This window comes from Henckelia pumila, chromosome 2 (assembly GCF_033568475.1).
Source record: "Henckelia pumila isolate YLH828 chromosome 2, ASM3356847v2, whole genome shotgun sequence".
NCBI lineage: Eukaryota > Viridiplantae > Streptophyta > Magnoliopsida > Lamiales > Gesneriaceae > Henckelia > Henckelia pumila.
Window position 1 is genome coordinate 158,836,902 of NC_133121.1, and position 25,979 is coordinate 158,862,880.

The window sequence follows — 25,979 nt, forward strand, 5'->3', positions numbered from 1 at the left end:
TGATACAAAAATCATTTTTTATTTTAGAGATATCCAAATCCAATCTCCACAATTCAAAATTAATTTCAAGATGTTTTCAAGCTTCTGTCCAAATTTCAGCTCGATCCGACGGCTAAATCTCGATATATGAATTTTTCAAAAACGCTGCGCGGTGGAAATAAACTTGCTCACTCCAGCGAGATTTTCTACCGCTTGAGAGAGCCTGGGAGATTTTGAAAAAAATAAAATTGAAGTGTGCTCGCTCGAGCGCAACTTTTTGCCGCTCGAGCGAGGCGTCGCGCAGACTCAGAAATTAGAATTTTTGGGAATTAAAAATCTTAAATTTTCGGGCTTTATTTCGTGGGCTTTCAAAGACATATAAATAGAAGATTTGAGATCAGATTGAGGGGATCACACGCAGATAGAAGAGGCGGCTAGGCGGAAGCTTGGAGATTGAAGAACGCTCCAATCGAGTTTTTCTTCCTTTATTCTCTTTTGATTATTTAACTTGTTTGAATTTTGTTTTCAATGATTAGTAGTTTTTATTCAACCAAGACGGCGTGATTAGGTCGAACAAATCTATGTAGAAAACTTGGATGTTTGTTTTGGATTTTTCAGATTTGATTTTATATTATTGATTATTAGATTTATATTTTTCTTGTGAATGATCTGGCCAATTGTTTGTTTGTATGCTAATCGGTTCTAAGTCGATAGAGGAAGAATTGATTTCGATCACTCTAATAATAAACACGAGGTAAAATTGACTAGAAATAGTATTCGATTTCATCGTGCGGTTTTAGGTGCAAACTGAATTCTCACAAATCATAATGCATTTGAGTTTGATTAGAATTATGAAAATTAACGTCAATATTTGAATAGGTTTAACTGTTCTAGAAATAGACTGTTAAATAAATTAGGAGAATTCACTGTAATTTATGATGAAATCTGAGTCCTGAATCGGCTACATGTTATATGATTTGTTCGGTACCTGCGTTTGTCTTGGTTGTATTTATTTTATTAAATTTATTCTTCTTCTATTTTAATTCTTATTTTATTTTATTTTAGTAATTAAATTTTTATTTAATTCTTAGCACTCATTTTATTATTTTGTTTAGATTAAGTAAAATAATCAAAATTTGAGAATTGACAACAGTCATTGTGGGATCGATACTTGGACTTTCTGTCCAATTTACTATTTCTTGACCTAGTATACTTGCTAATAAATACCGAATAAGCGATCAGTGGGCGACCCCTAAGGCGGGCGACCCCTAGGGTGGACGATCTCTAGGGTGGTAAGCTTGGTTTTGTGTCTTGGGTTGTCTTTGGACGACGAGCTCTAAAGGAGAGGTGCGTGAACTACACGATCGTGATCCCCTAAAAATTTTTCGTGGTCCCCTACTTTGCCTCCAATAAATACGGGTTTGCTCTTTCCATTTGCAATTAATTCACTTTCGTTTTGAGGGGCGCCCAAGCTCCTCTTTCTTTTATTCGTTCACGTCTCAGATTTGAGCGTCGGAGGAGCTACGCCGGGATATCCTCCTGGCCCCCTCTATCATTATCTACTTGATTTCAGGTTCATCTCTAGATTTGAAGCTTTGAGCTTGAGTGAGATCCAGACCATCAAATTTTAGTGAGTATCACGATCTATTAACAATAAGTTATTATTTTTTATCACCAAAACTAAGTGTCCTAACATTTTCTTAAGATCAAAATAAAGATAAATTGTAATTACATTCTACAATTCCTTCTTCAAAAAAATATAACTTAAAAAAAATTTGTTCTTCTAAATTTGATTTTGTCCATAATTATTCGAAAAATAGATATTCATAATAACTTGGCATCTCTTGTACTTAATTATAACCGAACTTAATTTACAATAGGAAATTACAGTTGTCTTTCAAAAAATTTATTTGAAAAATATTTTCTGAGAACATTAAAATCAAAACCAAATGTAACCTAAATTTTTAGGGTCACTCTTTAATGGGTCGATCTCACAAATCTATGTTCATGAGGCAGATAAATTCAATCTATATTTCTAATGACAAATAAAAATAATATTTTTATGTGTTGGGTCGGATCAGAGATCTGTCTCATAAAATTTATTCTTTGGACGATTTTGTAGTAACCCGTACCCTAGTTTAAGTGAATAAAATATTAAACATGATTAAAAGTTACTAATTAAATAAATCAAGAGATTAAATTTCTTTTCAAATGCTTTTTTTTAGGGAAAACTGCAATTTTGGTCTTATATGTTTGTCACTTTGCGATTTCGATCCTCTAAGTTTTCATATTTCAGTTTTAGTCCTGCATGTTTAAATTTTTGACAATTTCAGTCATTTTTCTCCAAAAAATAAACGTGGCACTTTACACGTCATCTCCACATCAGCACTGCATTGGTGCCACATCAACACCACATCGGATAAAAGACTAAAATTGCCAAAAAATAAAGATAGCGGACTAAAACTGAAATATGAAAATATGGAGTGCCAAAATCACAAAGTGACAAACTTACATGACCAAAAAAACAATTTTTCTTTTTTTTTTATAAATCAACTTTAAAAAATTGTTTTCAATCTATTTATTCAAACACAAAATTATAATAGATTTTATTTAAAAATAATAATTTTAAAAATCTACTTAAAAACACTTTTTAAATTAAAATGCTTCTGTATCCAAATTGGCGTTGACGCGCACTCGGTCACAGTCTCTAAAATTTTAATATGTTTTGTATTCGATGCAGAGATTTACTGACTTTTTTTTAAATGACAGATTTTTGTGGAGTTGATAGATTTCTGCAGACTTTTATAGAATCTCACAGACCTTTAAAGATTTTTCAGAATCTTGCAGATTTTTTTTTCATGACTTTTATTGAAATTTGCAAACTTTTTCTAGAACCCTATTAATTTTGTAATTCATGATTGTGATTTTTATTTATTTCTTAAAATTATCAATCGAGTGTCAATAACTTATATTTATATTTCTTTAAAATGATTCTATTTCTTTGAAATATTATTATCTATCAATATAAATAATTTTTACTTATCGATTTGATTTTCAAAAATTGATAATTATTAAATTTATTGCAATTAAGAAATTAATATAACTCTAAAAAATTTGAATATATTTAATTTTATATTATGAAAAAATGCACACGTTTTGCGTATGTAAAAGAATTTTTTTTTTATATTTAATTTTTTTAAAAGCAAAACATGGAGTGAGTGGAAGGTTTTTAGTGGGTAGTTGATAGAAAAGGATAATTGTGGAATAAGTTATTTAGGTGTGTTCAAGATAATTAGTATAATAAGCTCATCTTTTATATAATAGTATAGTCTTTTATATAATAGTATAAATAGTATGATTATTTATATATATATATATACACATTCGTGTTAATAAATTTTTAAAAATACGTCAATCAATCAAGTCAATTTATATAGTATCTTTATATAATATATATATATTTATACACACATATTTGTGTTAATAAATTTAAAAATACGTCAATATATCAAGTCAATATATATCAATCATATACATATTAATATATATATATATATATATATATATATATATATATTAAAGTGAATGAAATCATTATCGTAAATTTTGAGTTATAATAAAAATTAAGCTAAGATTAAAAAAATTATAAAAAATAATTAAAACATCAAATTCTATATAATAAATAATGAATTTCTCATAAAAATAATTATTGTTATTTTTAATTTATGATCAATAAAATATTATAATTTTTGGTTGTGTAGTATAATAAGTTTTTATTAAAAAAATTTAATAAATATGATTTTATATCTCGTGAGGTTTTGTAATTAAAATTCGAAAAATTATGAATGATAAAATATTTTATTTTATTTTAGAAATAGAAAAATATTTTTGTTGTACCTTAGGTTTAATTATTGACTTATTGTACTTGATAAAATTTCTTGGAGTCTTCGAAAGTTAATTTACATTTTGAATAAAACTCTACAAATATTCATCTAGAATAGGGTTTAGTATATGCCGCCCGCAGGACACTACCCTGCGGGTGACGTGTAACCCTATAATTGGTCAAAATTAATGGGTCCCACGTAGGGCCCACTAATTTTAAACCAATCATGAACCGCCACGTCACCCGCATGACACTACCCTACGGGTAGCATCGACTCAACCCTGGGGTTTAGTACATGCCGCCCGCAGGGTACTACCTTGCGGGTGACGTGTAACCCCATAATTGGTCTAAATTAGTGGGTCCCACGTAGGGCCCACTAATTTTAACCAATCAAGAACCGCCACGTCACCCGCAGGACACTACCCTGCGGGTAGCATCGACTCAACCCTAGGGTTTAGTACATGCCGCCCGCAGGGCACTACCCTGCGGGTGACGTGTAATCCCATGATTGGTCAAAATTAGTGGGTCCCACGTAGGGCCCACTAATTTTAACCAATCATGAACCGCCACGTCACCCGCAGGACACTACCCTGCGGGTAGCATCGACTCAACCCTAGGGTTTAGTACATGACGCCCGCAGGGCACTATCCTGCGGGAACGTGTAACCCCATGATTGGTAAAAATTAGTGGGTCCCACGTAGGGCCCACTAATTTTAACCAATCATGAATCACCACGTCACCCGCAGTATACTATCCTGCGGATAGCATCGACTCAACCTATAGCATCGACTCAACCCTAGGATTTAGTACATGTCGCCCGCAGGGCACTACCCTGCAGATGACGTATAACCCCATGATTGGTTAAAATTAATGAGTTACAGCAATGAAATATATAAAACTCTAGATTGAATTCATCTGCACTTTTCAAAAAGTCCATGTGACCATGGCAAATACAACCACTAAATTCTAAGGACAGATCCATGAACAAAAGGTAGACAGAGGGCTACAAGTTGTCGAAAAGAAAATTTCAGAAGGCAAATCATGGATGAAAGGAATACTCAACCCCGCCAAGCACGAAACTTTTCTTCTCCCTCTTCTGCCAAATCCCAGAATCCCAACAAACCCTTTACTAATTCCAAATTTTCACACCCAAATCCTAAACCTAATAGCTCGAGGAATACCTTTACCAAAAAAGCAACCACTAGCAAATGGGAAAATGCTGATAATAATGCCATCAAGGATGATGGTGGCCTTCAAGAGTTTCCCACCTTAGTTGGAACCTGCCCTTTTATGTGCCCAGGTATAAATAATTCACACCTTCTCATTTTCAGGGAATATTTTGCTCACCTTGTACTGATTTGAATTCTTGAGCTAGTTTTGCATTTTGTGTTATTGCAGAGGAAGAGATGGCGAGGCGTGAGAAACTGCGAGATTTGGCTATCTTTGAGAGGCTTCATGGCAATCCTGCTAAAAGCTCTCCCCATCTTGCGGTTAAAAAGGTGCGGCGTTTGAAATTAATATTAAACCATCTTTTTCTTGATATTACTACTTTTATCTGGTTCAATGACATGGTCATTGGTAATTGTTGATTAAGAATGATAGTGATGGATATTGCTTTGGTTTTATGTAGTTTTTGGACAAGCTCTTCTCTCCTGTGGTATGAAGCATTATTTAATCTTCTCTTATGATACTAGTTTTGCAGAACTATAACCACAAGAGATGTGAAAGCTTCTGATATGCGGCCTGTCTTAGTGTTGGAGGACACTTTGAATTATCTACTCAACTTACTGAATTCTAGTGAGTGTCCTTTTGAGGTGATTCATGATTTCATCTTTGATAGGACAAGGTGCATTAGGCAGGATCTTAGCATGCAGAATGCTATGGGTGATCAAGTGATTCATATGTATGAGAGAATGGTATGCCTATTAATCAAATGCCTTCGCTTCTATATATTTTTTTTCTCATGGCAATGATTTGAATTTGATCTAATTGTCCTCTCCTTGAGCTCTGTGTTTTTTCAGTTAGATAACTATAAATGTGTTTGCCTAGCAGAGTAGCAGTTATTAACCATGGTGTCACAAATTCCATTTTGTTCAAAAGAAACAAACGTAGCTCAAACATTTAATGCCATGTTATGTTCTCTTGTGTGATCATTTCTTATGGTAGAATTCGTTGGTTGGACCTATGATATTTGTTGGAGATCTGTGGTTACTCCATTTTCCATCACACCTACTATATGTGACAGTGTCTATTGAATCCAAGGTTGTTTGTGGAGATGAAATAATCTCTTCTGTGGGCAAGAGGTTTCTATCAATCATGGTCCCTCTCTAGGATTACTTCAGACTCTGTTAGTGAGAGTCAAAAGTTCTGTTTTAAGAACCAAGGGTTCGTATAAAAACAGTTTTATTAAACACCCATGAGGAAAATTGGGATTATAATTTTTTTGTAAACTAGTGTTGATTTTTGGATTCTTAACTAGTTCGTATCTGAAATTAGTTTATTTAGCAGGGTTATGATATGTGTAATATAACTAATATTCCATCTAGTTTCTACACATAGACTTTTAAATCTTTTCATTTCATCACTTGAAACTAATAGCTCCACTTTCACGTTTATACATGTAGATTGGTTGAGGACTTTCCATGTTTGAAGTTTTTATGTTTTTCCTCTTTGTTGTGTGTGCAAGACACATTGTGTTTTGGCCTTTGGGTTTAGCGCTGAGTTAGGGTACAACAGTCATGGGCCCTTGTTCTATTGTAAGCTTAATTTACTTATAGTTTGTAATGATGGTTTATTTATTGAAACAAGGAAATACATTTTAGAAGAAGATGAAACGAAGATGGGGTGGGCGGAGGACCAAGAGTTATTGAGTCGTCTTTTTTGCTCATCATGTCTTGAGATCTCAATTCTATGAATAGGCATGTCTTTTGCTACCAAATAAGACTGTATGTGGTTGAGCCATGTAATCATTAGATTGAATGTGTGCCATAACTGATAATCCACTGTTTCACGGTTGTCCGGTGCTAATTTTCTAAACAACTCAAACAATCAATAACAATGGAATTTACTAGGGGTGAGTTTTCGGTATACCGTATCAAAAATATCGGTATGAAAAAAAATTCATATCGGTACCGATACCGAAATTCTGAAATTTTGGTATGGAAAAAATTCATATTGATACCGTATAGATATAGAAAAAAAATTCGATATACCGAAAAAATGTTTGTATATCAAAAAAATTTCGGTACGGTATGCCGAAAATTCTGTATTTTAGGACGGTATCCCAGCCCTAGACTCAATTTATAACAACTTTAGGTAAAAATAAATCGATTCAACAAGCTGAGTTATTCTGCACGGCCAAGGAAATAATTCCTTTTACTAGAGGAAAAAAAATACAATTCTCCTGCCCTAGCTTTCGATAGCAAATAACTGAAAGCAAATAACGCATGTCCCATTCCTGCCAACCACTGTAGCCTGATATCCTCCCTATTTTCAAACTCCTCCCCCTTCTCCAAGAGTCCAAGTAACCATTTATAATATTCTGGTCAGGCAGATATGGGCTTTTTAGGCTCAACTTGTTAGAGCCTGTAACAATAGTTTCTTAACCCTTTGTTTTTTTATACAGATCAAGTTTCACATCATATCTCATCACCATCTTCATAGGATTTGTGGCAACCCAAATATTTCTTCTTTGAGTCACCTCAACATGGAGCAGCTTATGAAAACTCTGACAACTTTATTTAATCTTTATGAAGCAAATCGAGCTTCACAATCTATATGCAGGAACGAAGCCGAGTTTCATTCATTTTACGTGCTTCTCCATCTGGGTTTGAACAACCATGTAATTCTTTATTTTGTCAATTACTGCTGAATTCAAGCTCACTGATTTGTACAATTTTACCTGTTTCTTGTTTTGTATTCTTTAAAATCATCTCTCTCAATATACAGGACAGTGAATCTTTATCATTGTGGTTCCGCCACCTTCCTGCTTTAATCATAAAGTCAAAAGAGATGTGTTTTGCTCGTAGAATTTTAAGGTAACCAGTAAGACCCTCTAGCCTTTCCATTGTTTCTACAACCAGATTCGCCTTGAGATATAAGTAATTCATGCATTCATATCTGTTCCCTTAATTTTATCTATGCATAAAGCAGATGTTATCGATTGGGCAATTACAAGCGATTCATTGCTACTGTGGAAGAGGAAGCATCCAATCTGCAATACTGCATTATTGAACCTTATCTCAACGAGGTTGTGCTTCTGCACCCAAATCATGCATCTATGATTGCTTTAGTTTATAGACCAGTAGATTGATAAAATTGTGTATTGGGACCGGTGCAAAATATTGAGTTTTCCATTTGAGTTACTTGTCAGCACAATAAATTGTGTGCTCTTTAATAAATTGTGTGCTCTTTTTTCTATTTTCAGTTACTGGGTGATCCAAGCTTGTTAACTTTCAAAGGGGTCACATATTTCTAATATTCAGTTTTTCCTTTTTTCTTTGTCATCCTTTAGATAACAACTCACTGTTTTCGGATGGCAACAATGCCTTTTGTTAGATGAAAAGTAATATGCTATTGGCTATGTATTTGATGCAATTCTGATTATTTTTACTTAACGTCCAAGGAGCTGTCTTCCGACTTTTCTTTTATAGATCTACTCAATTAGCATGACCCAAATTTCCTGAGTCTGAATTCTCTCTCTAACTGTATTGTATGTTTTGTGTCACTGAAGCTTAAATAATAATAATATGTAAAAGGAAAACTATGTATATACACCCATAATACACAACTTTGGATCTTTTACATCTCAAGTCTCAGGATGTGTCATCTAAAATTTGTTTGACGGATCTGTTCAAATATATGCACTAAATTCATTAAATTTAGCGAGCCATTAGTAAAGTGCGTTGTTTTAGCTGAATCATTATCTTATGACCAGGTTTTCCTCGGAACTTTAGTAAACTGGCTCGTATAGCTTACAACTGACTGCCTTCTATGTTCTGCAATTGACTATAGGTGAGAATATTGGCGTTGTCCTGTATCAGTTATGGAGGATACAAGCTTCAACCATATGCATTGTCCCACTTGTCTAAACTCCTTATGATGAAGGTGCATTTTCGATTCTTGTTTTGTATCCTACTTCTTCCTCGCCTACTTTCTTAGAATCTGACTTGACATCATTTTAGAGTTTTCTGATCGGTAATCATTAATGCAGATAATGTGTTTCATAGTATCTTTCTATAATTGGTTTGTTCAGGAATCAGATATTGAATCCCTTTGTCTCCAATGCGGTCTTGAAATATTTACTTCTGGGACCGAAAAGGGGCTCTCATGTACCAAACAATCAGTTATTCATAAGCCCGCAAGAGGCTTCGAGACATACTATTCGGTGTATTCAGAAAGAATAGAAAGGTATCTTCGATATGAACTCGTCAGAGAACATTTTTCGTTAAATGGGGGTTCTGTAATATGATTCTAGACATTACATTTTTTAAGTCTTGCATCTTAGAAAGTGGTTTTCAATTTGTTAGTATTTTCAATTCTATAGCTTGTACCTAATATGTGGTGTTTTAAAAGACTTTGATATATATTTTTGTTCTCTTTTGGATTTTACAGGTTATGTGGTGAACTATCAGCGTTGTGATGTTTGTTGCAATTCAGTCATAGAGTTTACGTCAAGAATGACAGACTTTCCCTAACTCCGATTTGGCAGCGAATGCCACATCTTGACGTCAGATCATGTGTATATTCTGGTTGCATCTATATTTAACGAATTACCAAGTTTATGTGATCCAAAAACGTAAATACTTTCGGAAAAAAAAATGAAAGTGAATACCTAGTGCAATAAATGTAAATAAGTATATATTGTACCAGATTTGTTATGCTGGTTAGTTTCACTGATCGCCAAAAGAAGAAGATTATTATTATTATTTTTCCTATAAATAAATAAACAAATATCAAGATTTGCTCATTTATTTGTGATCCGACGAGTTGCATGGGTTAGATGAAGTTTTTTGGGAATCCTCCCGAGCCTACCTAAGCTCCCTTTGACATCGAAATCGGTCCCTTTGACATCGAAATCGGAATGGTTAAAAATTTATTCATCAGTTTGAGAGCCTTCTCCCAAGTCAATCTCCATGATATCTGTAGCAAAGTCTTGGCCAACATCTTTTAAACTTTTACTAATTCATGTTCAACTTTCATAAGCTAGCTGTGTCACGAATTCTTCGATCTGCATGCATGCCTTGATGTCCACCGATATTTGTGGAAAATATATACCTAATTTACCTTACTCAATGTGACGAAACGTTGAGACATATATAATAAATTTAATAGTAACACACAAAAATATTAAAATTCTAATTTTTAGCAGTGTCTATAACTAGATCACCTGAAAATTTTTAAATATTCTATAGAACACAAGAATTTTGAATAAAAATGTCTTTGAGAAATATATGACCAGATGTATTTATTTGATTTTAAAAAACATGATTTTATTTCGAGATTTTTTAATTGATATACATTTTTTTTTAAAAATCTTGTTTAATCTCGATTAAAAACGTTTAATGAAGTTTAATATGGTCAACTTAGAGTTAGATTGTTTTTTTCCTTTTTTACCAAATCTTAGCGTTTTCATCACGTTCACGTTTAATCTCGTTTAATCCTCGTTTAATCCCGTTTTTTAGAACACTGGTAATAACTCATGATTTGCTACATCAACACTATAATATTAATTATATCCATGTGTTCAGATATACACCATGAATATGTGATTTATGTATTATCCTAAGGTTAATTATACCCACACAAAATTTACCAGCATTAGCTTAAACACAGAAACGGGCAATAGATGGCAAACAGTTAAAAACCATGACAAAATAATAAAAATGAGTAATAAAATAAAGCCATAGGTCAGCAACACAACACCAACCTAACAACTTAGTTTAAAATTTATATAATTTCATTAAATTCTACAATATGAGAATCGGTATACACTGGAAAATTATGTGTGTTCTTAAAAAATGGCACTCAACAGCAGTCAAATCCTGACCTCTCGAGGTATAAGAACAATGTATCTCAAAAACATACATCCTGTAATCTACCTTGCAAAGCCGATATGGCATGGGCGGTTCAAAGTACATCAATAAGGATCAACAGCATAACCAGTTCATCTTTATATAGCGAAGCCATCTTTTGAGAAAGTTCGATAGCAAAATGATAACAAAGAATGAGAGAAGTACAGAAATCAATAGAAATGATGATTTTCACTGAAGATCCGACATTTGGTAGGCAGATGGCATGTTATTCCATGTGCAAGAACTAAGTCCCCAGCCAGAAGTTCCAGAAGACATGTTCTTCAACTCGCTGCCCAAATCATTGCCAAGAAAAATAGCATCACTTATGCTGCCACATTGCTTCACACTAGAACCACTTTGCTCAAGCCAGTATGATCCAAGTACAGCATCAGGCTTTGAGCAGTTCAAATGACTCAATTGTTCGTTCATATCTTCATCCAGGTTTCGACTTTGGTTGACAACTTCTGATGTCACTTGACTTGCTGCGAAAACACACAAAGTAGGACATCACTTTCAAGCCCTCTCAAAACTCCTCGTGGAGTAACAATAAATTTTTGCCACAAAATAAACAGTTGTTAGATTGTATAACCTGTTTATAATAATTATTGAAGTCATATACAACCTTCCATCTTCATTCAACAATGTATGATGACGTACAGAGGTAAAGAAATAAAATGAGTCCAAAACAAAGAGAAAGATACATGCAATTTGTAGATAGATATCATTATGAAAAAGTCAGAAAACCCAACTCTAGAAATATTTCTTTTTTACTTAAAACCTTCAGACACTTTCTTCACCCCATGTCTTCGATTCCCCCAAGCATTTGTCTCCATAAATACTAAATACTGCTGACCGTTACCTATGGTGCAGTACAGTAATCTTAACATGTCGCCACCCTTTCATGTTGCTATTGGTTCTGATCTTTTTTGTTAAACTCTATGTTCCAAAAAATTATGTCTGAGGCATAAAAGGTTACTGGAAGGCTCGAGCTTGAAAGTAAATTAATCTATCTAGAGATGAGCTCAAAATGATAATTTTGTTTCACCTACCACTCTCGAGCTTTTATTTAATTTTAGTAGCAAGATAGTTTTACTCCAAGCTCAATTACAAGTTGTGTTCCTACTAGAAATAAACAAAAGCTTCTTATTCCTATTTGATTTGGTTATGTTTCTTGACAGCTCTATTCACAACCGCCACTTCAAAAAACAACTGAATCGTCACTTTGACCTCCTAAATTAACAGATTCCATCCTCTAGGCATTTCGCATAACAAGAACTACATGCTTTTTTTGAAAAAGTGCAGATTATCCTGCCATCATGTTACCAGGAAATCAGCAGACACAAGCCCCAAGTCACATATCAAGTTATTACAATTGGTTGAATTTTCACAACTCCATGATTGGGGGCAAAGGTGCTAGCAGAATGGTTACAGAAGAAAAACAAGACTCCAGTTTCAAATATGCCCAAGATTTTTCTACATATCATGCATTCAATCTTTACAGAAGCATTCATAGATCGAAGAATTTGGCAAGGCAACACAAATTCTAATTGACAAAAGGGTTGTAGACTCAATATGGGGTAACACAGAAAATCTCAATTCCCTACTCCAAAAGCAATAGTGTCTTTCATCTCCGACTTTGGGTTCAAGACGAATGTGACTCAACAGTAGAGCTCTGGTATCAGAAGATAATCATGAAAGATATGGCTGCACGAAGTTGATAAACTATTTTCTATTCAATCTAGAGGACAGGACACACAAGATCACATAAATCCTTTAAATTAATATTAATAGTAGAGTTTTATTTACAATCTTGGGCAAGAAAACAAAGGGAAATAAAGGCAGTACACACGCTCTTGATCCACAAAAGAACTTCAAAAAACAAAGAAATGTGTCTACTTCATAAGGGAACCTTCTAATATCATGGTTTGCATTACAATAGCACTTAAATACAAAAAGCAGGTAGCTAAAACTAAGGTACTTGATTCAAAAATTCGCTGGGTGTAGGCACACGCAAACAGGAAGTAGACTACAACTGATAAAACCCAAAAAAAAAGAAAAAAACTGCTGCAGGGATTCTCTAGTAGCCACCAACAACAAAGCAACTGTATGCGCGCAAGAGCAAGGACATTAAACATTTGCCTATCTATATCCCTGAGAGAAACAAGGTGGATGTGGGGTATGCATTTTTGCAAGTGTGGGTGCTGGTTTGTGTGCGTGAGAGAGAGACTACATGATGTGAAACTAACAGAAATGAGAAGAAATAATATCAAAATAATAAAACATTTATGTAGCTAAAACTTAAGCCTCTATGTGTTCTGTCAACTATGAATCATCAGAAATTTTGAAATAAAAGTTATAGATTCAAACCATGCATTTTCTCTTCCATTGCAGTGGGATCGGCAGGACTGCACCCGTTAAAAATCGATCCTGTTGAGTTGCCTGACGGGGATGTGGGGTCAATACCTTTGATCTCTGTTGAGTGTGCTTTCAAGGAAGAACAGTATGTCATAGCCCCTTGGCTGATGGTAGATGAAGTAGCCTTGTCAGAAGACTGGTTCTCTGACTTGCTTATAAATTTGGCCTCATAGAGTAAAGCCTCTAAGAGGCCACTACTCCGTGGAGAAGGGCAATGTGACGAATGTGTCCCAGATAAGGGAGACTGAATGAAAGAATCCATTGATTCAGGAGCAGCATCCAAAGGAAGCAAGCCCCAGATACCTGAATTGGTTTCTTGATATTGGAGTGAAGGGAGCTCCAACTTCTGAGCACCTTCCAAGGGCTCAGAAGCAGAGAAAATGTCATTTGACATAAAATGACTATCCGGACTGACACCAAAAGGCCACAGTTTGGTGTCATTAGGGTCAAATGGGAAACACAGACCATAGGATTGAGATATCTTATTCTCACAACTATCATTTCGAGCCATGTCAAATGGGTAAGCATCATTAACTGCACTGCTGCAAAAGTCCATTTGTTCATCAAGTTCTTGAGTAAGTTTGTGCAATCCAACTGTTTGGGGAAGAAAACTATAAAACTGTGGAGAACCAAAACCACTCATGAGTGAACCACTAGCAGAAATATCAGGAAATTCTGGTCTGTATGGTAACATGTTTAAGCTATCAAATGTGACATCAGGTTTTTCATAGCCATGGCTTGGCAAGCTATCATCATGGCATCCTTCATCTCCACCATATATTCCACGTGAATTACGATTTTTTTGATTCTCTGAAAGTGCTTGTTGGAAAAATTCAGTTGGATAAAGAGGTAAGCCAGCACGTTGACGTCTTTTTATTCGAGTATTCCAGTAATTCTTTATCTCATTGTCTGTCCGTCCAGGCAACTGAGAAACAACAATGACTGATTACGAGAACGAAACTTGAAAATAAATATTTTCCAGATCACAAAAATATGTAATGGCTCAAATACCATTTTACATTGTAGTATGCAATGATAATAGGACAGCATATATGACAAATTTTATGCTACAAATCTGTTGTGGATTTTTCACCCATTAAAACCAAGACTAATCAGAGCACAGCATAATGTGGTGTGTAACATTGGACAAAATGATTTTCATGATGCAAAACATCCGTATGTCACCATCTCCTCATCTATGTCTATCAAGGGAAGTTATAAACTAACGGTTATAGGATAAGTTTTTGAATAATATTGCTGTTCTTGGGTAACAATTAGTAAGACATACACCCACCGAATCTGCAAAAGTATGAGCCAATTGATTAATCCTGAAAATAATTTGACAAGTGCACATCAGACTCTTCTGAAGAATTCATGCAAGGCATCCAGATGTAGCATTCTCATTTCACGCAAATCAGACACTGACAATTTCTATTTACATATTCTATCTGTTTGGATCAACCTTACAATCACACCCAAAGGGACATTTATGATCTTTCCTCATAAATATCTGAGAAATTTATTTACAGCAAGCACAGATATTCTACGCTGAAGTACATAAAAATTCTTTATGCATTCAAAAGATAAATTATCTGTAAGATTGTAAAAGGTGATTATTGAAGCTTACATGCACAGCCATTCGTGCCCATTTGTTTCCCATTTTAGCATGAAGTTCAATTATTAGTCGCTCTTCTTCCGGTGTGAATGCTCCTTTTTTCAGGTTTGGCCTCAAATGATTGGCCCACCTCAGGCGGCAGCTTTTACCACACCGTGAAAGTCCCGTATGCTTTTGAACTGAATTCCAGTTGCCTTCTCCATGCTTTTTCACATACTCAATCAAAATTGCATCCTCAGCAGTTGTCCATGGACCTTTTTTCAGAATGACGCCCCTGTCTGAAGCTCTGAAAAAGTTATCACCATCGTTACTTAGAGGTGAATCGCTAGAGAGGGCTCTGTCTTCACGCTCATCACCAGTGCTATGACCCATCTTTATTACTCTATGAGAGGGAACTTCTTAAGCTCCACGGAACCAATAGCCCAATAGCCAAATCATAAGCTAAAATCCTAAACATAAGAAAATAACAGTAAACAAAAGATATTTTCCATAAAACAAAAAACGAATAAAACACTTCCCCCCATAGCTCAATCATAAACTATTCATCTTCAGTAAAAGACAATTCCACATTAAATTAGCCAAGAAACAAAAATTACACACATAAATCTAACAACGAAAGTACTCAAATCTTAATATCAGCAGCTACGTACGTGAATCAAACGGTCAAAAGTTAACACCAAATTAGCCAACCTCAAAAACCCACAAAGAAAAAAATTCCAACTTAAACAGTGAAAGTAAAACAGCATCCATGAACACGAACATGGGTATTACCAAGAATCGCAACGCCTCATACGCATTTCGAACTTAAACAATGATCGGCGTACGAATAATTATCCAATCAACATCAAAGAGTACAACATCTAGACGTTATTGCCCTGGTACTTCATTTATTTAAGCAATTAATAAACAATGCAAGTTAATAAATACTCTTCGTTCCGCAATAAATGTAGGTTGACCTAATAATTGCAAAATTTCCGGTTCTGCAATTTCATTCATTAATTAGGCTACGCATGATCTTGTAATTCATCACACCAAAATGGAAATGCGTAGACTTACGAAGCATATGGATTACCTGATTGGGGAGGAATTGAAGGAGCTAGAAAAGGAAACAGGAAAGGGGAAATTATTCTAAACTGCGGAAATGTGTGAGAAAGAAGAAATGGCAATTGTATGGAGATCGTCGGGTGTATGTATTGTGTATGTATAGATGCGTACACATGGTATGTGTGTCAATGTGTGTGCTAGTGTGTGTGAGAGGCACATGTGTGTCTATAAATTATTATTAATTTCATCCCCTCGCCACGCCATTCATGAACACGCATTAAAATTTGTTTGATATTAAATAATGTTTTTTTTAAAAAAAGAATGTGTGTGTATATATATATTTTTTGAGTCTAAAAAAAATGTGTATAGATCATGTTAAATTAGAAAATTTTAGAAATATATTTTTAGAGTTTTTGCACCAAACAATTATGTGAAATATTGAAAATACACTATTCTTGTGAGAGTTTAATAAACATTTTAGTCCTTAATTTTTTGTAAAACTGCATGTTTTAAAAAGTTAAGGGCTGAGATAACTATTAAATTTTCACAAAGATGAAATATTTATTTTATTTGACAGAAGATTTTGGTGAAAAAATCTCTATTTTTATATTAATTTTTATTCTAGGGACACGATAATTTGAAATTAAAAATTATAGATAAAGATAAATGGATATTTTATTGAGATATAATAGTTAGATAAAAAAAAATTTTACTAAAATAGATTTTTTATAATCTTTTCAGATTAAATGAAGATGAAATATATTTATTTATAGGGGTATTTTTCAATTATAAAAGTTATTGTATTATTACTAAAAAATTCTATATTCTTGGCTCTTCATGTATTGTGATGTAGTATGGATTACTATTATTATTGTGTAAAAGTAATAATATAATATTTACTATTTTATAATTCACAACACCTTAGAGAAGATTTCCAAAAAAAAAAAAACACCTTAGAGAAACTATATTTGATAATTTTAATGGATGTATTTCCACATTTATCATTTACTATTCATCCAAGATATTTAATAATCAAGGCGTAAAATATTAAATTAATCACTCAAAAACTTCTCACATTCTCTCATTCTCTATTATCCTAACCGTTATCACATTGGATAATAAATTTAAGAAAAAATTTAAATCAAGTTCAGGTTTATGAAAATAAATTTTAATTCAAAATAATAATATTATTATCTGGAAAAATCGTGTTAGACATGGCGATCTTCTAAGCTGCTTTCTTCCTCTGACATGGTCAAAGACCCATCTGTTAACCTACACACATGGAATAACTAATGAATTATCGTCAGAAGAGTTCTCCAGCGTAGTCGCTCCGAGTCACTACCGAGCTCACGAAATAGTGAGAAAACTCTCAGAAAAATGCTTTAAGATGCATTATCATTGTGTACCAGTTGTGAATTTGATACCAGCTGTTGTGGGGACTCGGGTTGCTAATGAAATCTTGGGGCAATTAATCACTAAACATGATTAATAAATAAAGGATAAAAAATACATAGAACTTTTTTTTAAAACAAAAGGGTGCGCTCGGTCGGTCAAAAACCGCCGATCGAGTGCCCCTGTTTTTCCTCAAAACAGTAGGCCAGATTTCGGGGCTGCGCTCGATCTGCCAAAATCAGCGGCTCGGGCGCTGCCTGGGCAGAAACATACCCTGTTCTTCTACAGCAAAACTTGATCCTTCAACTCTTTTCAATTCATGGTTTATCAAGTTTAAAACATGCATTGATCTATACAAGAAGTTCTTATCATACTTCCAATCAATTGTTACATCTAACAAGTAACTTAAAGTACATCAAAGTAGCTACAAAATACAAGAAGTAACTTAGTGTTCTTCGCTAATCAAGTCATACGCCTTCTAGCATATTTGGCAAGATCTAAACTCTACGTTTCTGCTACAAACCCGAGACACCACGTGCTAAAACTCTCTCTCGAGCTATCAATGTCATCTCCGATTAGCTCCTGCCCCACCTGTTGTCATGCACACATACAAAACAAGACAACAGCCGGATAAACTCCGGTGAGAATATAATTACCAGTATAAAAGACATATACATGCGTTAAAATATAAACATGTCAATTCTAACCATTTCAATTCAATAATAGATTAATATAACACATATATACATTCGAAATATATCAATCAAGACTTCAAATCAAAAGATTTATATAGCGCGCTATCAAGAATTGATTCATAATAAATCACTGCCATCAAGATTCATATACGATCTTGACATGGATATCCATCTATCGTAGTCATATCTTACTCGAAAATAAGGTTCATCAAACCTTGGCATTAGAATCAATTCATATATCATATCATATCAAAATCAAAATCAAAGATCCACTACCTGAAATGGATCAACAATAATAAGATCAAGTTCTAAATCAAAAACAATTAATAACCAAGTATGTGATTTGTTCGGAATAACTCAAGAATCATCATTCTCGAGTATCGAATCCTTGACTCTCGATGTCATCTTATACCTGTCATTCTGAATTCTGAAAGTGTTCCAAATCTGGACATATCACAAAATTCTGCTCAAGTTCATCATCTCAAGTTCATCATCTAATCTTCAAGGTAGAATAACTTCAACCTTGAGCTATTCGATCTCGTTTCCCAAAAGCTAAAGTCTCGAGTCCAAATCGCTTCTTTACAAATCTGAAATATAGCATATCAAGCTATTTATATCAGCTACGAACTCACATAAAAATCTGCTCAATCACATTTCAAACTTCAAGGCAAAAACTAGTTACAAACTTTGCTCAGTTCTTGGCCGATTCGAAATTTAGCTTCTCGAACTTGAAACATTCAAATACAATCTGATATGAAGTGTAAATATGCTGCATATATCAGCAATCAAATCATGTCTAACTCAGCTCAATCAATCTAAACTCCTGCATATATCACGTAAAACCAGCAAGAATACATCCAAAATCTCATTCTATCAGATGTACAAGGGTTCAAATTAATGCTGGAAATCATAACAATGGTAAACAACATCCAATCTCCGAATCGATTTCGATATAACACTATATAGAAACTCAAGAACAATTATTCCTAATAAATTCTGATTTCTCCAACTTCCAACTTTCAAAACATGCTGGAAATAAGATAAAACTTACTCCAAATCAAAGCTCTCGTCGCAAGGATTTCGGAACTATGCTCGGTTTTGAAATCGAACGAACGGATCAAAAGATATCAAAGATTTAAGATTGAAAAATGGTTTGGAACCCTTCTCTTTTGCCTTACGGTTTCTTTTCTGAGTTTGGATAACAATTCTGATTAATTCCAAGATTCTCACACGTTTTTAAGGCCAATTGCAAGGAAATTGCACTTTAGTCCCTGGACTTTGATCTACTTGCAAATCAGTCCCCGGAAACTCAAAGTAATTCAATTTCAATACTAAATAATTTAAGAATAATAGAATTTAAATCTAAACTACATATATTCTCAAATTAAATAATCTCAGATCAAAATGAAATAATTTCGGACCTTATCGCATTTTAGTCCTCGAACTTCTTTATATTTGCAAATTGATCCCTGCTCGGATTTCACCGTCGAATTAAATCCTCTTTCTGTAGTGACCCTTACCGAGATCACCTACTAAACAGAACTTAGGCATGCAATTAACTTAATTAAACAGTAATCAGAACTAAGATGCGGAAACCATAATATGATACAATTCCAAGGAAATGAATCTGCAAATACCCAAATACTTATACAACCAAATCGAATATTGTATCAACCAATACAATAAAATCCTAGGTGAAGCTCCAGCTGGCCAACCACTGCCTAGCCCCTCTTGGATCCACCCGCCTCATCCAGTCGCAAACTTGCCCCATGGAATAGGGTGTCCAGATACACAAAGTACGAGACGTGAGCATAAAATGCTCAGCACGAGAGTACGAGTATACATGCATTCAAGTGTACCTCCTACTGATTAGAGGCCAAGAATAAGATAACAAAGACAGACCGGGCCTTGGTATGTAGCACGCTGTGCCGTCGCTTCAAGAGGTGGCTCACATACCGAAAACCAGTGGATACTCCGGACCCAAATCGATGGAAGTTCATCCACTAACAGGATAGGGTAAAACCCTACTAACAGACATCTCAAAAGAGATAGCTCAAGATGCAGATGTATGCAACATATAATTATGTCATATAAATCATGCAGTCACATAATACATGCATACTCAATCAGGATATCTCGAACAGTACTTTCGTACCTCAAATATTAGGCAAGCTCTACCAGCTCTAAGTCCACGTCTATAGTCCGCACTATAATTCCAAATAATACTAATATCAATAAAGTGCTCTAAAAGCCTTAACTAAGCTATTGCATACTCCTAAATATTTTTAGGAAGCAAAAGCTATACCTGCGTCCGTCGTTAGCCCGTTGCTGTCACTTGCCTCAAAACTAGGCCACAGCTCCGCTACGATGTCTGAATCGCTATGCCACTTTTGGATTCCCAATGGGATGCCTAGAACGCCCTAGATATAAGCTGGAAGATGAAGAAATCAAGAAAAGAGAGGTGATTGGTGCGTCTGAAAGTGAATCTCGGCACCCCTATTTATAGACGGAGTTCGGGCCATCCGAACCCCACTTCGGAGCCTCCAAACACGTTCGGGCCGTCCGAACTCGACTTCGGGGCGTCCGAAGTCCCATCAATACGTCAGCAATGACGTCATATTGCTGACGTAAGCAATGACATAATACTGGATTCCGATCGGGCCGTCCAAACCTGCCGACGGGGCGTCCGAACACGTTCGGAGCCTTCGATCCTGGCTTCAAATCGTCCGATCACGTTCGGAGCCTCCGTTCTTCTCTTCGGAGCTTCCAAACTCAATTTTTAGTAATAGCGATTAGTTCCTTAATCTCTTTAATTGGTTACGGGCTACTACATTCTCTCCCACTTAAGATATTTCGTCCTCGAAATCAAATCTTAAGTACGAAACGAAACAACATGCAGAAACATCTTTTATTCATATGAAAAATTTACAGAGTTTACAACTGAATACAACTCGAAAATGAAATCAAAATAACTCAGGATGTTCTGTACGCATCCTACTTTCGAGCTCCCAAGTAGCTTCTTCAGTGCCTCGGTGCTGCCACTGAATGGAAAACCAGAGGAATGACCTTATTCCGCAAGACCTTATCCTTATGATCCAGGATACGAATAGGTTTCTCTACATAAGTCAAATATATCCTCCTGAACTTCAGACGGCTGAAGAATATGAGACTAATCCGACACATACCATCGCAACAGAGATACGTGAAACACGTCATGAATACTGGACAGATACGGTGGCAAAGCTAAACGATAAGCTAGATCGCCAATGCTCTCCAAGATCTCAAACGGACCGATAAATCTGGGAGACAACTTACCCTTGAGGACAAATCAGAGAATCCTGCGGAAAGATGAAACTCTCAGAAACACTTTCTCTCCAACATCAAACTGCAAAGGTCTACGCTTAGTATTAGCATAGCTGGCCTGACGATCCTGTGCAGTGTTAATCCATTTCTTGATCTGATCAACAATATCCGCTGCCTGCTGGACTAACTCCAGTTCCTCAGTCTGTCTCTCCCCCACTTCTTTCCAGAAGAGTGGAGTACGACAACGTTGCCCGTACAACGCCTCAAAAGGTGCCATCCCAATGCTACTATGATAGTTGTTGTTGTACACGAACTCAATCAATGACAAATGATCCTGCCAGGCTGAACCAAAATCCATAGCACATGCTTGAAGCATATCCTCCAAAGTACGGATAGTACGCTCTGACTGTCCATCTGTCTCCGGATGATAGACAGTACTCAAACTGAGAGTAGTGCCCATCGCACGCTGAACACTCCCCCAGAACCTAGAAGTAAACCTGAGGTCTCGATCGCTGACAATGCTCACAGGCACTCCATGAAGTCGAACGATCTCCTAAATTTACAACCGAGCCATACGATCCACAGAGTACTCTCGGCTGTAGGCAATGAAATACGCTGACTTGGTGAGTCGGTCCACCACAACCCAGATAGCATCACAATTCCTCGAGGATACCGGCAAATGGGTCACAAAATCCATCGTGATAAGCTCCCATTTCCACTCAGGAATAGGCAGACTGTGAAGCAAACCTCCAGGTCGTTGGTGTTTTGCCTTGACCTGCTGACAAACCAAGCATTTCGAAACATACTGATACACGCTGTGTTTTATCCCTTTCCACCAAAACCGAGTATGTAGATCCTTGTACATCTTGTTGCTCCCCGGATAAATACTCAACTTAGTGCGATGTGCCTGAGACAAGATCTCCTCTCGCAACTCTTCATCCTCCGGAATCACAAGCCTACCAGACAAACACAGAAATCCATCTGACTGATAGTGAAATCCCGACGTACTACCCTCGTTGGCTAGACGAGCCAAACGCTGGGTCATCGAAGCAGACATCTGAGCATCCCGAATCCGCGAATACAAAGCTGGCTCAGATAATATCGCAAACATCTGGATACTCTGCATACCTTTCTTGTGCTTGAAGGTAAAACCTGAAGAACAACACTCTCCGATTGCACTAGACATCGAACAAGTCTGAAGTGCGGATAGTCGCACCTAGCAACTCAATGCATCAGCGGTGAGATTAGCAGCTCTTGGATGGTACTTAATCTCGCAATCATAGTCCTTAAGCAAGTCCATCCAACATCTCTGCCTCATGTTCAACTCCGCCTGAGTGAACAAATACTTGAGACTTGTGGTCGGTGAAGATCTCAAATTTTTCGCCATACAGATAATGACGCCAGATCTTCAAAGCGAACACAATAGCTGCCAACTCCAAATCATGAACTGGATAATTGTCTCCGTGTAACTTCAATTGTCTAGAAGCGTATGCGATCAAATGCCCATTCTGAGTTAGAACACGTCCTAAACCCTAAAGAGAAGCATCTGTGTACACCACATACCCTCCAGATCCTGACGGTAATGCCAACACTGTCGCAAAAATCAACCCCGTCGAAACTCACAAAAATTCTCCTCGCACTCTGAGGACCACTCGAAATCAACACCCTTGCGAGTAAGCTGCGTCAATGGTCGAGCTAACTGCAAGAAGTTCAGAATGAAGCGACGATAATATCCTGCTAGACCCAGAAAACTACGGATCTCAGAAACCGTCATTGGACGCGACCAATTAAGCACAACCTTGATCTTTCTCGGATCAACAGAAATCCCCTCCCTGGATATGATATGGCCAAGAAAGACCACTCGATCCATCCAGAACTCACACTTACTTAGTTTGGCATACAACTGTTCATCCCAAAGAGTCTGCAGTACCAACCACAAGTGAGAAACATGCTCGTCTGTATCACGCGAATATACCATAATGTAGTCAATGAAAACCACGACAAACTTATCCAAAAACTCCCTGAAAACGCGATTCATCAGATCCATAAATATAGCCGGCACATTAGTCCAACCGAAAGGCATCACTAGGAACTCGTAATGCCCATAGCGAGTACGGAATGCAGTCTTGGCTATGTCCTGGTCTCGGAATCTCATCTGATGATACCCAGATCTTAAGTCAATCTTGGAGTAAACCGAAGTACCCTGCAACTGATCAAACATATCATCAATACGAGGCAAAGGATACTTGTTCTTCACAGTAACTCGGTTCAGCTGCCGATAGTCAATGCACAACTGCATAGACCCATCCTTCTTCTTCACAAAGAGAACAGGAGCTCCCCAAGGAGATACACTAGGACGAATGTACCCATTGTCCAGAAGATCCTGTAACTGATTCTTCAACTCTTGCATCTCTGATGGATCCAGACGATACGGTGCTCAAGAAATAGGCGAAGTACACGACATCAACTCTATGCGAAACTCGACTTCCCTAGCAGGAGGAAAACCCGGAATCTCATCAGGAAAAACATCTGGTAATTCATTCAAAACCGGAATACTCTCTATCCTAACGCTCTCAGTGGACAAATCAACTGCATAGATGAGGTAACCTTCCCCGCCAGACTCTAGAGCTCGACAGGCTCTCAAAGCTGATACCAACGGCATCGGGGGTCGTGCTCCCTCACCATAGAAAAACCAGCTATCACTCCCATCCGGATGAAAGCGTACTAATTTTTGATAGCAGTCCACTGAAGCTCGATAGGTGGTCAACATGTCTATCCCCATAATACAATCGAAGTCATCCATTGCAAGAACCATGAGATTCGCTATCAGAATGTTCCCTTCGAACTCTAAAGGGCAACCCATCACTAGACGCTTAGCCAAAGCATATTGACCCGTCGGAGTAGAAACAGAAACTACTACGTCTAATGCAATGCATGGTAACTTATGACTCATAACAAAACTTGCAGAAATGAAAGAATGAGATGCACCAGTGTCAATAAGTACAAGAGCAGGTATACCATATAACAAAAATGTACCTGCGATGACCTTCTCATTCTCCTCCACTGCCTGATCGTGCCTCAAGGCAAACACCTGGCCAGAAGTCCGCGGCTTCAAGTGAGAACTCCCAGCAGACTGTCCCTGCGACCTCTTCTGAATGGTAGCCTGAGAACCCGATCCTGAACCAGAACCTGAACCGCCTCCCCCAGCTAATGGACAATCCCTCCGGAGATGACCAACCTCTCCACATCGAAAACATGCCCCAGAAGCTTTACAGCATTTGTTTGTCAGATGGTTCTTCCCACAATGGTCGCATTTCTCCTTCTTCCCAAAACGAATAACACCACCGGAACCAGAGGAAGAAGAAGTGGATCCGAAATTCGTAAAAGACTGAGCACGGGGACCCAAAGAACTTGCAGGCCTAGACTGAGAGAAAGACCTGTTACGCCGAATGATATCCTCCGCCTGGTGACAACGGCTCACCAAACCCTCATAGGTCATATCATCACCGACCGCCACACAGTCATGAATCTCGGGGTTAAGACCCTGAAGGAACAGATTGTATTTCATCTCGGAACTATCAGCAATCTCGGGGCAATAGGACAACAGATCAAAGAACTTTTGCTGATACTCGTCAATCGTCATAGATCCCTGACGTAAACTCAATAGCTCACCCGCCTTCATCTGACGGAGTGCAGGGGGAAAATACAGCTTCTGAAAAGCTATGCGGAACTCGGTCCAAGTGGCAACTCCTCTCGCCGCAACAAAGGGTGCAGAAGTGAACCTCCACCACTTTCGGGCTTGCCTATCCAGAAGATAACCAAGTGTCTCCATCTTCGACTCCTCAGTACAGTGAAACGTCTGAAAAGTCATCTCCATACAATCTAGCCAGTTCTCCGCATCCTCCGGAGACTCGCCTTCAACCAAGGGCTTAGAACCCATCTGTAAGAATCGGCGCATACTGAAACGCTGATCATCATGGTGACGATGATGGCGTTCTCGACGACACTCCCGATTGTCATCGCTCCAACATCCACCTATACTGCCATGTCTACTCTGATCAGCGTGATCCTCCATCTACAAAATTACCTCACGGTTATCTCATGCAGAATCTAAATCCCAAGAATACTATGCATGCTCTGATACCATAAATGTAGTGACCCTTACCGAGATCACCTACTAAATAGAACTTAGGCATGCAATTAACTTAATTAAACAGTAATCAGAACTAAGCTGCGGAAACCATAATATGATACAATTCCAAGGAAAGGAATCTGCAAATACCCAAATAGTTATGCAACCAAATCGAATACTGTACCAACCAATACAATAAAATCCTAGGCGAAGCTCCAGCTGGCCAACCACTGCCTAGCCCCTCTTGGATCCACCCGCCTCATCCAGTCGCAAACCTGCCCCATAGAATAGGGTGTTCAGATACACAAAGTACGAGACGTGAGCATAAAATGCTCAACACGAGAGTATGAGTATACATGCATGCAAGTGTACCTCCTACTGACTAGAGGCCAAGAATCAGATAACAAAGACAGACCGGGCCCTGGTATGTAGCACGCTGTGCCGTCGC

At 36.8% G+C, this 25,979-nt stretch overlaps 2 protein-coding genes across 6 annotated transcripts; one reads left to right on the forward strand and one right to left on the reverse strand.

Annotated features, from left to right (window-relative positions):
- The first annotated feature begins 4,813 nt into the window (after window positions 1-4,813).
- On the forward strand, window positions 4,814-9,786 carry LOC140882201 (SAC3 family protein C). Of its 2 annotated transcripts, XM_073288033.1 has the most exons (9): window positions 4,814-5,162; window positions 5,261-5,361; window positions 5,557-5,778; window positions 7,488-7,703; window positions 7,811-7,899; window positions 8,015-8,111; window positions 8,876-8,968; window positions 9,117-9,271; window positions 9,476-9,786. In XM_073288033.1, exons 1-9 carry the CDS (start codon window positions 4,904-4,906, stop codon window positions 9,501-9,503), a joined length of 1,260 nt encoding a protein of 419 aa, XP_073144134.1. In that variant the 5' UTR covers window positions 4,814-4,903; the 3' UTR covers window positions 9,504-9,786. The 2 variants fall into 2 exon arrangements, with proteins under 2 accessions (XP_073144134.1, XP_073144135.1); XM_073288034.1 differs by lacking the exon at window positions 7,488-7,703.
- A 1,074-nt stretch (window positions 9,787-10,860) lies between these two features.
- On the reverse strand, window positions 10,861-16,190 carry LOC140880424 (transcription factor MYB33). Of its 4 annotated transcripts, none has more exons than XM_073284852.1 (4): window positions 16,022-16,190; window positions 14,978-15,414; window positions 13,303-14,275; window positions 10,861-11,417 (listed from the first exon to the last, which is right to left on the reverse strand). In XM_073284852.1, the coding sequence occupies exons 2-4, from the start codon at window positions 15,335-15,337 to the stop codon at window positions 11,125-11,127; spliced, it is 1,626 nt and encodes a 541-aa protein (XP_073140953.1). In that variant the 5' UTR covers window positions 15,338-15,414; window positions 16,022-16,190; the 3' UTR covers window positions 10,861-11,124. The 4 variants fall into 4 exon arrangements, with proteins under 4 accessions (XP_073140953.1, XP_073140951.1, XP_073140952.1 ...); XM_073284850.1 differs by having other exon boundaries at window positions 16,038-16,189; XM_073284851.1 differs by lacking the exon at window positions 16,022-16,190 and adding an exon at window positions 15,737-15,982.
- Between the last annotated feature and the right edge of the window lie 9,789 nt (window positions 16,191-25,979).